The 14,161-nt window shown below is 39.8% G+C and overlaps 1 protein-coding gene across 3 annotated transcripts in view; it reads left to right on the top strand.

Annotated features, from left to right (window-relative positions):
- The window catches only part of TSPAN9 (tetraspanin 9), a 175,971-nt gene that overhangs the window by 37,579 nt on the left and 124,231 nt on the right, over window positions 1–14,161 (top strand). The window contains exon 3 of one of the 3 annotated variants that reach the window (XM_064644789.1): window positions 4,679–4,827. The exons of the other annotated variants lie outside the window; for them this stretch is intronic. Coding sequence (XP_064500859.1) covers window positions 4,812–4,827 — 16 coding nt within the window. The 5' untranslated portion in view covers window positions 4,679–4,811. The remainder of the gene's footprint in view (window positions 1–4,678; window positions 4,828–14,161) is intronic. 3 annotated transcript variants of the gene reach the window in all.

Here is a 14,161-nt window from a genome sequence, read left to right as displayed (position 1 = left end):
TTGAGCTAATACTTTACAGCCCTGGAGACCAGAACTAGAATCTCCACTCCCATCCCACCCCTCTAACTTTACTAGTACAAACTAGAATAAAAAAAAAAAAATTCTTCAGTTTCAAAACATACAGCACAACTGAAAATGGGAACAGGAGGTAGCATTGAACACGTGTACTGGTGCATCTAAGGAGTTGGTGCCTAGTATTGCACACTTGATTGCATGGAAATAGCCATGAATTTGACTCTTCCATCTCTACTCTTTCCTACACTTTCATCAGTTGATGATGGTTTCCTCTGTTCCTACTTAAATATGTTGTCAACTTGACATATTAGAAACATGCTGGAATTTGCAGGTGACACGAGCATTTAAATTGTCTCCTTGTCAAGAGCTGTTTTTTGACTTTTGTTTTCATGAGGCAGAAAAAGAGAAAATTACTATTAGTCTGTGATTTTATGGTGATCTGAACATATGAGTCCCCAAGGCTGCAGCCCTACTCTTTCCGGTATAGACCCCCTCACTCACACACATGGACAGACAGCCTCTTACTCCTGCATCTCCTGCATTGTGGATCCCCCAGTTGTTAGACTTGGACATAGAGTTCATCCAATAGCAGGTCTTCCAGTTGACCTCTAGACTTGAGTCTCTCCAAAAGTTGGTCAGGACCACCCTGATCTCTCCAGAAACCAATTCCACTAGTTGCCTCACTTCCAGAGACACAGCTGCCTGCCAAACCACCTAGCTTAACTACTTGCTTAGCCAGCAAATAGCTGCCAGCTATTGTGGCTTGATAGTTCCTAGCAATTACACACTCACTGCAGTTGCTGACACCACAGATGTGTAGACTCTAAAACCTGTAGTCCCATCCAAGCAGCAAACCTGTTTACACATGACTGGCCCATTTTATCCTCTTGTCCCTCTATTTTCCATGCTCACTCCCCCCTAAATCACCTGGATCCATCCCTTCCCCTGCTTTTGTTTCTGACCCTAAACATCCTATAATAATTCTTGTGCAATTCTGGAATGATATTTCTCCACATCCCATAATGTGTCCCATACTCCTGGACACTAACCTCCCTTAGCCTATAAGGTGAGTGAGTGCTTCTCGAGTTGACTCGTCAAGTGGGTGTCACACCTGGGCAATGGGGCTGAGGGCTCTTCTGGGTCAGGTCTAGCAGGGGGCTGGGGCTCTGTGTTCCTGGCAGAGTTCTTCTAAGTCCCCATGCCTTTGTGCTCATATGTATGTGTAGATAAAAGCCTTTGAGGGGATGATCATTCTTCTTTGATGGCCCTGGGAGTACCCTAGATGTTACTGGGATTCCCCACCTGTCCTTACCTCTCTGTGCTCCTGTTTGTTTGTTTGGTTATCACATAACCAAATCATCATCACCTACAGGGAGGTGAATAAGTAGGCACCAGCCTTCGGATACCAATCATTCCCCCACAAAGCACAAAAAATTAATTTTTGTCTCCCTTATTTCTCTTTTTGTGTGACTCTTATTCAAGAATTCTTAACTACTGGGTAACTGCAAAAACTCTTTGTGTAGGACATGACAGTGATTGATGCTTGGCTCTCTAGTCATATTTGCATTTATTTTTCTATTGAGAGGCTTTCTGTAGTGTTTGTCATCAGTGTATTTATGTGCTTATGTAAAGAAGATTCATGATGTGATGAATAATGACCTGACAGGGTTGATATTAACAATTCTACTTAATTTATTTATGTGCTACTATTGTTTTGCTGTAACTGGTAAAATATAAGAGGGACAAAAAGGATGTGGGAGCTCCAAAGATACCTCTCTCTTAGGCTGTTTTTACCCAGCTGTTAGTTTGGCTCCAGTCCTTCAGCATCCCCCCATTTCTATCTGCTTTCTCCCTTTCTTTTTTCCCCTCCACCCTCCAATCTGCTGCAGCTGTTAAAGTTTCATCATTGTGTACAAATACCACATTTCCCATTATCACCTCAGACCCTTCTGTGCTAAGGGGAATGTCATTTGTGTGCTCTGCATGTGTATTATTGTTAGATGATCTGCAGCCAAAGCGGTACTTACACCTTTGACTGCAGCAAGGCTGAATTCCCTGGTAAGAGGCACACGTAAGATGTATAAATATTGAAGGATGAGATTTGCAGACTCGCTATCAGAAAGTGGTTACACTTTTTTGTTCCTATGCTCCTCTTTTCAGGTGCCTTTGTACCTGTAGTTAGCCTTATCAGCATCTGATTTAACACTGGATGCCAGCATATTTATCCCTTTTGGCAGTTTTAGTGCTATGTCAGTCATTGACTGTCACAGCTGTATCATATATTAGATAGCTTATCCTAAAATATGATTTTCAGGTATGAAACTGCTGCTCATTTTAATATACTTTATCGACCTGTTGGGTTTTTTTTTCAGATGGTTTTTAGGTTTGTGTGTGTTTTGAATCAACTGCTTTTGTGAACTTCTTTCTGCTCACTATCTTGAGATATCTATGATATCCATTTTGCACTTATCTTGGCTTCCCAGCAAAACTCTGGCAATGCCCCTTTTCTTTCTGTACAGTCTTCTGTGATTACTGCAGGCCTGGCAGTGCATCTTAATTTGGACTTAGGGGTCTGCTTGGAGTTCTAACTTACTTGTACCTTGGTTCTGTCTCGCTGTCTTGTTCTTCGTATCTCTGCAATTCTTACTGAATCATTTGTGGGTAAAAGAGACCTTGAGCAAGTCATTATTAGGCTTTTCACATGTACAGTAGGAATTGCATATCCCACAAAAGGGCCTAAAATAGATGTTAATTATAGTGTTCCTTTGCAACATTTGTGATCCACATGACTAATTCCCTCTAGTTCTCTTTAAGAGAGGTCTTATATCCTCAGACTGCAAGGCCTGTAGATCTAACTTACTAGACCAGTGGGAGGAGAACCTCATTCCAGGGAACAGAATAGGCCTTTCAGTCAAAATTGGTAGGAGGCACATTGGTATGTACCTGCACAAGTGGCCTACATGTGTGTATCTATGTGCCAAAATAAACTGTATAAAATGAAGTCAGGGGACATCTGTGGTCACCGATGTAAAGCTTCTATTTGCACACTGGAGAACTGAAAGCATCTGTGTTCAGTGTTACGTGTCATTGTGTGTTGCCTCATTTCTACACTGGGTGCATATTGTGAATTCTGTTGTGCAAATACAACCTTACTTTGTGCAGTCTAAGACAGTTTAAAGCAAAATACTTCTGACTGGACTTGTCATCTCGTGTTCTTCCCTCTCAATAAACAGCAAGGGTATTTGCACACAACCGACAATTCCAGGTATTTTTCTTTCTGCTGTTGTTTGTTTCATTAAATCCTTTGCAAAGAGATAGTGGATGCAGCTCCTTTTGCAGTACTAGTTCTCTGTATAATGGGCTTAGGATGCTTTCCTGAGTGCAGGAGTTGCAAAGTTAAAGGTTTGCCAGGGTGCCATGTTGAACACTGGTGTTGGTCTGGGGTTTGTCACAGAATCAGTGAGGCTGCAGAGGACCTCTGGAGATCCTTTAGTCCAATCCATTTGCTTAAAGCAGGGTCAGCTAGAACAGGTTGCACAAGTCTGTGTCTAGTCAGGTTTTTAATACCTCCAAGGATGGACATACCACAAGCTTTCTGGGCAATCTGTGCTAGTGTTAGGTAATCCTTAGAGGAAAAAAAAGATTTTTCTTACATTTAATCATAATATCTCAGCATCTCCTCATATGGAGGATGTTCCAGTCCCTTAAACATCTTTGTGGCCGTTCACTGGAGTCGCTCCAGTATGTTCATGTCTGTCTTGTGCCCAGCACATGTGATAGTACTCCAGGTGTGTCCTTACCAGTGCTGAGTAGAGGGAAACAGCCACATTCCTTGTCCTGATGGTGTTGTTGCTCTTAATGTAACAACGTGCTGTTGGCCTTCTTTGCCTCAAGGGCATGTTGCTTGCTCACATTGAGCCCATTGTCCACCGAGACCCCCAGGTTTGTTTCTGCAAAGCTGATTTCCAGTCCATCTTCCCCCAGCATATACTGGTGCATGGGGTTATTCCTCTTCAGGTGCAAGACTTTGCATTTCCCTTTGTCACTTTTCACAAGGTTCTTGTGAGCCCATATCTCCAGCCTGTCAAGGTCCCTGTGAAGGGTAGCACAACCATTCGGTGTATCAGCCAGTCTTCCTGATTTTGTAGCCTCTGCAAATTTGTCAAGGGGGGAAAATGGTAATGGCAAATACAGCTTCACAAAACTCTCATTTACTTTGGTAGATCAGAGTGAAAGCAGGATCTTGCCAGGTGCCCCAGAGAGAAAGAGTGTTTGCTGGATGCAGTATGACTGTTGTGTAAAGCTTAAAAGAGTTTTCCTCCGTGTCAGGGCTCTTGGATTTGTGTACTGCTGAGGACTGTATGTGACCTATCTGTGTTTTAATTATTCAGGAAGGATGTCCTATACATCAGTGCCTGCTGATAACAAATCTCAAATGAATACTTCAAATGACTACTTTTGATGCTTACTTTAGAGCCTGTAAGTCAAAGAGATCCTAGTTGGAAATCCTTATGAGACTCTAGGGAGCCGGGATGCAGGTGTTGTCTCCCAGTACATAAGTAATGCTCCACACATTTTCAGTTAAGGGAAATGTGAGTTTTTGTAAATAAATATGGATTCATGACTATCTTGGATGGACCTTTCTGTTTCTTACTTTTACTAGTCAGGAGGTACCTGCCCTCTTCAGCAATCTGCGACTTGTGGGCCACCTGATTTTGACATGCTCCATTCAGGACAGAACGCTCAGCCCTCCTCTACCTGGTGTTGAACGCTGTTGGTTGAAAATCGCATCTGCTATGGCTAATATTCACAGTAAGCAGTCCTGAAAGTGCATTTTTACCTTGTGTTTCTTGACCTAGAGGTTGTGGGGAGATCACTTTAAACGCTGTGTTTAAACTCTGCAAGCCCTGGTCTGAAAACAGGTGTTGAAAACTGATTGCCAACTTGCTTTGGGGATGTGGACTTAATTGGTTCATTCTGTTAACAATGTTTTTAATGGATTTATCTATTACAAGTCTCATCAAGTCCTCTCTGCTTTCTCCTGCCAAATAAATATTCCCTAATAATCCCCAAATCTGTTCCTTCATTTTCATTATTTATTTGCTTGTTTAATAAATCAACTTTTTTTTTTTTTTTTTTTTATCCCAAAAGCCTAAACTGACTTAAACATGAGCTGCTCCTTGGCTGAACCACATAGAAGCTTCTGTATAGTGTGCTGTATTTTGTCAGTGTTCTTTGAAGAACCACTGGTACTCCAGATAATCAGGACTACATAGTGATGTTCCTGAGGCGTGTGTAGGTGCCTTGGGAGAATAATATGAAATAGGTCTTGCATGTCTCTGCTAAGCTAAAGCAACAGGGAAACAGTTAGTTCTGGGCTTCCTACATTGTACTGAGCTTCTCATTTCTAAAGCTGACAATGAAATTCTTGGCTATTTGCAGGATATGAGCTGGATCTCCCATAGAACCCCACTGAAAGTGCCTTCATACTTGACAGTAAAACATTAGTAACTAATAACCTGTTCATTTAAACTCTTACCTAAGCATTCTGCATAATTGTTTCATAAACAAACTGAATAAATATTTTGAATAATCTTATTTTAAAATTCTCTTGATCTAATTTATTTTGCATAAGTATATCTTTAGAATAGAATAGACTATTTAAGTTGGAAATTTATTTCAGATAAAATTCTGCTCCGTCAGCATCCTAATGGTGGAATTGCACACACGATTTGCAGCACCATTCCCAAGGAAAGAAAAGGAAGGAAATGCAGATTTGCAGATTTTGTCCATGTCACTCACTTACAAATAGGTCCCTGCAGAATAATAAAGAGCTTCAGTGTCATTGGCTTTTTTTTTTTTTTTTAGCTAAATAGGCATAGACTTCACATACTATAAGGTGCCTCTAGCTGGGTACCATTTTAGGAGAGTTCTATATTATATTACATGTTTCTAGCTGGTGGTTCAAATTTCTAAAGTAGGATTTTTCTGATTAGAAGCTAAAGTTTGAATTTCCAGTCCCACTGAATCCCCCTTCAAATCTGCTGACTCTGCCAGGCAGACTGATGTTTTAGTGGATTTGTTAATGTTTAAGCTGCATTCTTATCATTCTTTTCTCACAGGAAAATATCTGTAAATAACTCTGTCTACAATTTCTTGCTCTGCTGGGTTTCCTGTCACTCTCAGGAATTTTAGTGCCTTCTTTATTTTGAGTCTTAGTATATCTCTAAGAGTAACTAATTGAGGGTATGATGATGGATCAGTGCCATTTGGGTAAAGGAGCATATGCCCCTTTCCTACCTTGTTTTAAAGGTACATAGTATCACTTTATCTTTGCATGTGTTATGGGAATTTTTTATTTCTGGGTTTTAATCTTAAAGTAGGATTATTGCAGCACTAGTTTCTTCCTTTGTTTTCTACAAGAGTGATTGAGTCTATTAAGGTTAAATGCTTGAATCTCACCCAAAAGCCCTTCCCCCCCCCCCAGTTCTAAAGGTTTCAACCACAAAAGCTGGTGTCAAAAATTATATTGCATTTAGTGTATCAAGAACAAGGGGTCCAGTTTAACTAGGAAAAAATTGCCAAACTGTTACTGAGTAAGAAAGATAGTTGTATCTTAAAATGGAATTTAAAGCTTTCTTACCCTTCAAGACAATTGGACATATCTATTTAGCCTCACCTCTACTTTTTTTGTTTCATTCCCAAAACTACTCTTTATAGTTTCTTTTGATTCGAAATAGAGGAAATAATGAACTCTTGTCAATAGAGCTCTTGTCAATATATATATATACATATATATATATAAATACTAAACGATTTTGTAACATGATTGAAGATAATTGAAAGTTTTACAAATTGACCTGAAATATGAATTTCAGAATTCTAGAGCAAACAAATTTCAAAAGTTAGCCAGTAGTCTTTGTTTGGACCACTGCCAATCCTCATTACACTTGGGATTGAGGTTTCTATGTTTACTTGAAGAGTTCCTGTTTGACGTTTTTACTAGTTAATTTCTCTCAAAAAATACCCCAAAATCAAACCTGTTATCCGGTTTCAAAAACTTGATAGAGCATCTGAGGAGTGCTAGGTAGTTCATGTTCATTGCGGATATTATCTTGAATATCTGATGTCTTTTTGTGACTTTTCACTCCTTTTAAGGATTGCTGTGAGAGTCAGTCAGCAAACTAGTGAGGACCTTGTATGGCATTGTGCTGGGGCAAGAACAAAATGGGTTTTGCTTTGGTTTGAGAAAATTCTGTTGAGTCAGCGTTCAGCTGCAGTGCAACAGCAGTGCTGGCTTGTGTCAGGAGTGCAGTTGGAACAGAGTATAGAAAGCTGTGCATTGCATCTACTCCAAGCATGTAAGGATTCTCCTCTTTCTCCATAGCTGAGTGCCTGAGTTGGATGAAAGCTTTATCATATGCCTCAGCTGTTGGGCGTGGAACTCTCTTCACTGAAAGGGTGGGATACATGTAGCTCATGGAAGTCCTGAGCATGGAAAGTCATGGTTGTCTTACAAATGCCACCTTAGGAATTTCAGGTTTTTTAGCTTTTCTAGTCTCCATAGTCAACCCTGAGGGTTAGACAGCTGTATGTGGAGGGGAATGTGTTGTAACTGTGTGTTTGCCTATAACAGGTAGGCAAGTATATGCAATAAGTGTGACACAATAATAAGAACTACAAGTGCTGACTGTTTTAAGTAACATCTTTTTGCTGTGGTTGGCTGGCAGTTTGGACTTAATTGGAAGTTATTTTATTATTGTGATAATTTATATTGAATTTAAATGCATTGTGCTGGCTGATAGGAATATTATAAATGTAGCAAATCTTCTGCTGGGTAGTCTGTAATACAGGGCATTTTCAAGAGCTGGCAGGTTTTGTACAGGCTGAATTATCATGCAAAATGTCTGAAAGGATATGATTTATGCCAAAGGTGCTGTAAGATTGCATAAATTTAAGACTTTTATTCTGAACTATTGCATTCATGCACTAAAATAATTATAGGGTGCTGACGATGCAGCACCATTTAAGAAAATGAATGACTTAATTTTACTTAAGTCTATTGTTAAACATAAAACTAAGCTACTGTATTAAAAAAAAGAAAAGAAAAACCCTGCATAAGAAGATGAAATGCTGTCAAGTCATAGATCATAACACTGCAACTGGGAGTTGCTCTCTGTGGCAAAATTGTATTGGTTTTACCTCCTTTTTTTAAAGCGTCCTTACATGATCAAACAGTTCATTCAAATGTTGAAATTTGGTGAGATCTCTGTTGCTGTTAACTTTTTGTATTGGCTATCTGAGAGCATGGGCAGTTCTGATCTGAACTGACTCACTGCTAAACCTGCTATAATTATTTATTATCACTGTCTATGATTGGGGGTGGGGATATCACTATTTCTGGCATGGTGATGCTCAGAAGTAGAAAATTACTAGGTCTCGTGTGCGTTTAGTACCATAGCGGTTCACGTGATGGTTACCACTTGGATGTGTGCACCTACACTGTGAAGTTGAACCCAAGACTGTCTGCATGACCATGTTCTCTCTGGAAACCACATTCCTCTGTGGGTGTCTATGGGACATCTGGGAGGCCATTGTTTGTGCTGTTGGAGTCCAGACTATCTTCTGGACAGTAGGAGAGCTTGTCTGTGCACTCAGGCGGGGGTTTGTGAGCCCTGCAGGGTAAGGAAGAACTTGGCAGGCTATTGGCACAAAAGCAGTCTGTTCTCTTGTCCTCATCCTTACAAACAGGTTGTGTTTACCAGCAAAGTACTTGGTTTTCTTTGTTTGACAGACCAGATGAAAAAGATTAGTAAACTATGAAAAAGACTTAAAGAAAAAAAAATCCCCACCAAGTTACATCTGCTGTGAAGCAGAGCCTGAAGAGGTAACTTTGAACCAAAGAGCTTGGTCAGTCAGTTGACAGGACAAAGAAATGATGCTGAGAGATGGCCCATGTCAAACTATGTGTCCAGCCTGTGTCAAATCAAGACGTAGCATCCATCACTCAGCAGTCCTTCCTTGTGCAGTGTTGTGGCTCGTTATGTCCCAGTCCTCATTAGTTACCCATTAGTAGCCTACCGCTGTGTGGCACCTTAGTATAAGACTGGGTTTGGTGTCCCAAGCAGAAGCAATGGAGCTGGAGAGGAGGAAGTGTAAGGAAGGATGGATGCTGTAGACATTCAGTTGTACTATTCTTTGACTCCCTGTACAACTCCCTTACATAAGGTCCCTGAGTGCAAATACAGTGTTAACAAGAGAAGTCTACAATGCATCACAAGTAGTTGCCCCTTCATCTGTTTCTCAGTCACCATCAACATTGAAGTGGGAAATGGAAAAAAGTGCAATGGGAGAGGAATAATAGATAAATAGCTGATGCTATTTATTAGCAGTTCTTTCCAGGTCAGCATGACACTGACAAACCAAGTCCAAGTCATGCTAGAAATTTTTGATAAGAGCTCAGACATTTAATATTTGAGGTGACATTTCTTGTTTAAGTTGTGATAGAGGTATCTTAGCAATTTTTATATTTTTGTGCTTCACATCAGCCCTCCAGTTTTATTTATCATATTTCCAATTCTGAGCATTCTAATCTTTTTCTTTTTAAAGTAAACCTAAAATATTTATCTGTATTTGTCTGCCAGAAAGAGTGCTGTTGATATAAACAGATATACTGGTGCTCTGTTTTCCCAGCCTTCCAGAAAACAGCTATTCAGCAATACCTACAGTGAAATACATGGTCTTCAGGTGATTGAGGAGAGGTGTGAACTTAAAGGCTTTTGTGGAACTATGCTGGATTCTTCTAGGATAACTTTCATTCCAACTTTGATAAAGCAAGTGAAAGAACTGTAAAAAGCCTGACAATTGCAAGAGTGACCCATAGTAGGTGACCTCTAAAGAAGGAAGAATGAGCAGCTTCACTTTTTTTTTCCTCTCATCTATGCTGCTTAAAGAAAGTTTGGAAGATTATTTCCATGTTTTTGCCACTCCTAGCAATAGAAACTCAGATCTGGCTAAACATCAAAAGACCTTTTCAGTAATTGGAGAGTAATGGCATCGCATCTTTTGAATTAATTTGGAAATAAATTATTAGTTAAAGATCCCTATCCTTTTTTTTTTTTAATGTAAAACATTTTTTTGAATTCATTGAGAAATTTAAGGATGGAGGAACCACAAGTCCACAGCAGAATTGTCTATTTTCAGAAAACAGTGAAAACCAAACTTTGTCATTCTGCTGTATTAAAGACACCCAAAAGTCGAAAACCTGTTGAGAAAAATGCTTACTTTTTTTTTTTTTTTAGTGCAGCTTTAAATTTCTAATTTTATGGTAAGTTAAATAAAATGTAAATTATCTGATTTTTTTTTCCATTATTAATTTAGTTGCCATCATCTGTGGAAAAACAGATTTGGTGTTAACTTTGGTGCTCGTTTTGGCTGGGAGAGTGGAAAACAGGAAAATGATTTTACTGCTTCTCATGGATTAATGGTCCACCGATTAGGAATTTTAATTTCCATATGGTTTGCATTATGTTAAAACCCTCAAAAATTACTTATTAGCTGTTGTAATATTTAATTTAGGATTATGTAAAATTGGATGTGGTTTGAAATCTGGAAATGAGTTTAAACTGTAAAAATTTGTTATATAGTTATATAAGGCTATGTTAATTGTGCTGGAGGCTTGAAGAATAATGTTTTTGAAAACATGCTTTGCATTTAAAATTAGCACTAGTATCTATTAAATGGTGAACTTTATTTGTTAGTCACCATGTTAAAGTATAAAAATGGAACTTATCATTTGTGTTTCAAGGTTTAGGGTTTTCTTAGTTGGGAAGAATCTATTTTCTCTTTTTTTTTTTTTTTTTTTTTTTTTGTACTCTGCAACTTCATGTGAGGTCATGTTGGAGATTAACCCCAGCTGTCAACTTAGTCCCATGCAGCTGCTTGCTTGCTCATTCCCCCTGCAGTGGGCTAGGGGACAGAATCAGAAGAGTAAAAGTGAGAAAACTCATGGGTTGAGATAAAGACAGTTTACTAGGGAAAGCAAAATTTGAGCACTCAAGCAAAGCAAAACAAGGAATTTATTCACCACTTTCACAACTTCACATGGGCAGGCAGGTCTTTGCCATCCCCAGCACAGCAGGGCTCCATCACACATAACAGTGACCTGGGAAGACAAACACCATGGCCCTGAACATTCCCCCCTTTCTTCTTCTTCCCCAAGCTTTTTATACTAAATGTGACACACATGGTGTGGGTGATCCCTTGGGTCCTGGCTGTGTCCCCTCCCAACTTCTCATGCACCCCAAGCCTCCTCACTGGTGGGGTGGTGTGAGGAGCAGAAAAAGCCTTAATGCTGTGCAAGCACTGCTTAGTGATATCAAAAGAAACATCTTTGTATTATCAGCACTGTTTCCAGCATAAATCCCAAACACAGCCCCATACCAGCTACTGTGAAGAAAATTAACTGTACCCCAGTCAAAAGCAGCACAGGTGGTGATGAAACAGAACTAGTTGTTTAAGCTGAAATGAGAACAGTAGCTACTCAGAAAATATTGCTGCTGTCAAAGGTGGTATCACCCGGTTCTATTCTACACTTTAGTTAACAGCAAACCTGGAATGCTTGAGTATATCTATCTAATTAAAATAATTCTAATAGCTTGGCAATTTTTAGCTCTTAGAAGTTGTCATAACTTGTAAATTTTAGTAATTTCATTTTAGATGAAAATATACCTTATCCTTGCAGTTGTATCTGGTTTACTTAAAGCATTGAGAGACAAGGCAGTCATTGGTCATAACCAGTACAGGTTCATGAGGGGAAAGTCCTTTTATGAAAAGGTCACTCCCCTAGTTGGCCAAGGGAAGCCTTCTTTTTTTTTTATTAATTTAGCAAAGCTTTTTGTACTGGCTCTCACAGTATCCTTCTCGTTAAACTGTCCAGCACACAGATAGACAAGTCTATAGGATATTGAGTGAATGATTGGTTGTCAGGTTGGGCTCAAAGGTTATAGTAAATGCAGTTACATCAGGCTGGCAGTTGGTCACCAGTGGAGTTCCTCGGGGCTCAGTTTTAGGGCCAGTGCTCTTTAATGTCTTCATAAATTTTCTGGACACTGCAATCAAACTTACACTAAGTAATTTTGCTGACAAGGAGGAGCTGTGGGCACCCTCAAGGGTAGAGAGGCCTTACAGAGAGATCTGGATAGCCTAGAGAGCTGGACAGTCACCAACCATATGAAATCTAGCAAGGGCAAGTGCTGGATTCTCCACCTGTGATGGGGTAATCCTGGTCCTCTCTCTGGTCACCAGTGACAGGACACAAGAAAATGGAATGAAGCTACATCAGGGAAATCCTGCTGAGACATTAGGAAAAGTTTCTTCACTGAGAGGATGGTCTGGCACTGCAACAGGCTCCCCAGGAACTGGTCACAGCATCAGGCCTGTCAGAGTTCAAGGAGCGCCTGGCCAATGCCCTTAGTCCTACAGTTGAGTTTTAGGCAGTCCAGTGAGGAGCAGGGAATTGGACTTGATGTGTCCCTTACCTTATGTGTCCCTTACCTTCAACTAGAAATGTTCTGTGATTCTATGATTCATTCTTTTACCTACTATGTGGAAAATGACATGGCTCTCATTTAAAATGCAGCAACCACCTGCCAAGTTGTTAACAGAATTTTAATGAATTCATTTTCCTTCAGTTACTCTGAACATTTTAGCGTATTCAGTCTTTGTTTTAAAGAAATGGCTGTCTGCATTCACTTACGATGATGTAGATTTTTGCATTTGAAAGATGAACAAAGATCTTGGATAATGTTAATTTCTGCAAGGTCTGGTGTAAAAGTGCTGAAATGTATTTTTTAGCTGCTCTGCGAGACTTTTGGAGAGGCTAGTTTCCCATTAGGGTTTCAATTTCAGAATGGAAAAGACACATGTAGCAAGCAGTCTCTGCATTGCCATGTTGCAGCAGAATCCCATAAGTGAGGTATCTGCCTGTAATTCAAAACTTCAAGAGGGATCCAGCTGAAGCAACAAAGGTCCCACTTTTGGCATTTGTGCAGCAGCTGCCTGGGCATTGTGCCATTCATCAGAGGCAATACACATTCCCTCTCAATCCTGCTGTGATTCCCTTCCTCCCCCCTGTTGCAAATGCTTTCGTAGGGCTAAGCTACGTGAACTTTCATCAGAGGAGGTGAAAGTGGTGTTGCTCATTCTGAACATACTGGCATTGTTTTCCCAAGTTCAAGTCCCACTGAAGGTTTATTCCTGTTTTTCTCCTCACGGTTGCTCCCTTTTAGCCCTACAGTTGACTTGCTCTTTGGTGTAATTACATGAAAAAAGCTAAGAGCCTTTTCCAGGCAAAGAAAATTAATGTCCTTTTATACTGAGCTGTACTACATTACCAGTAATCCGGTTATGTTTGGTCCTTTGCAAATGAAGACCATAAAAGACAAGCAGCTTTGATCCATCTCAGTTACAATTGCCATGATATCCCATCCTTGGAGTCAATGTGGAGTTTTTTCAGCAACAGTTGGTACAGTTACTGAATGTGGAACTTAATTTTCATTGTTACATGATATAAATGATGGTTGGGGAGATTATTACATCATTTTGTAAGAAGCTGTAGCTAAAAACAAATATCATCTATCTCTCTCCTGGGAAAAAAAGAAATTGAAATAAAACCAAAACTTTGTCATCATGAAATAAATCTTAGGAGCCTCTGCACTAGAGCAGCTGTGAAAGGGAATACCGGATGGGTGGTCTCTCCATCAGGGAAATTCTTTCTCTCTCTCTCTTTCACAAAAGCCTTGCTGATGCAAAGAGGTTGCTGAGCATTTAGATGAGGTCCTAAGGGATAAACCAACTTTCTATTTTAATATATATTGTGGTAAGATTGTTGTGTTTAAAGTTAACTTCAGCTATTTCCCATGTGATCTTTTTGGTTATCTATTAAAGTAAGAAACTGCTGTGAAAAAATAGGTGTAGAAGTAATGTTCATTATGAGTACTGATACATTTTGGCGGTTGAAAGAGCCTCTTTGGGTCACCCCTGCCAAAGAGGAGATTCCACACACAGAACCTAGAAGATAGTTCTCTGAATTGCTTTTAAACCCTTTAAGTTGTTGAGCATTGCAGCTGGCCTTTTGACCTTCCTC

This window comes from Pseudopipra pipra, chromosome 2 (genome assembly GCF_036250125.1).
Source record: "Pseudopipra pipra isolate bDixPip1 chromosome 2, bDixPip1.hap1, whole genome shotgun sequence".
NCBI lineage: Eukaryota > Metazoa > Chordata > Aves > Passeriformes > Pipridae > Pseudopipra > Pseudopipra pipra.
This window is presented reverse-complemented; position numbering and strand designations above follow the sequence as displayed.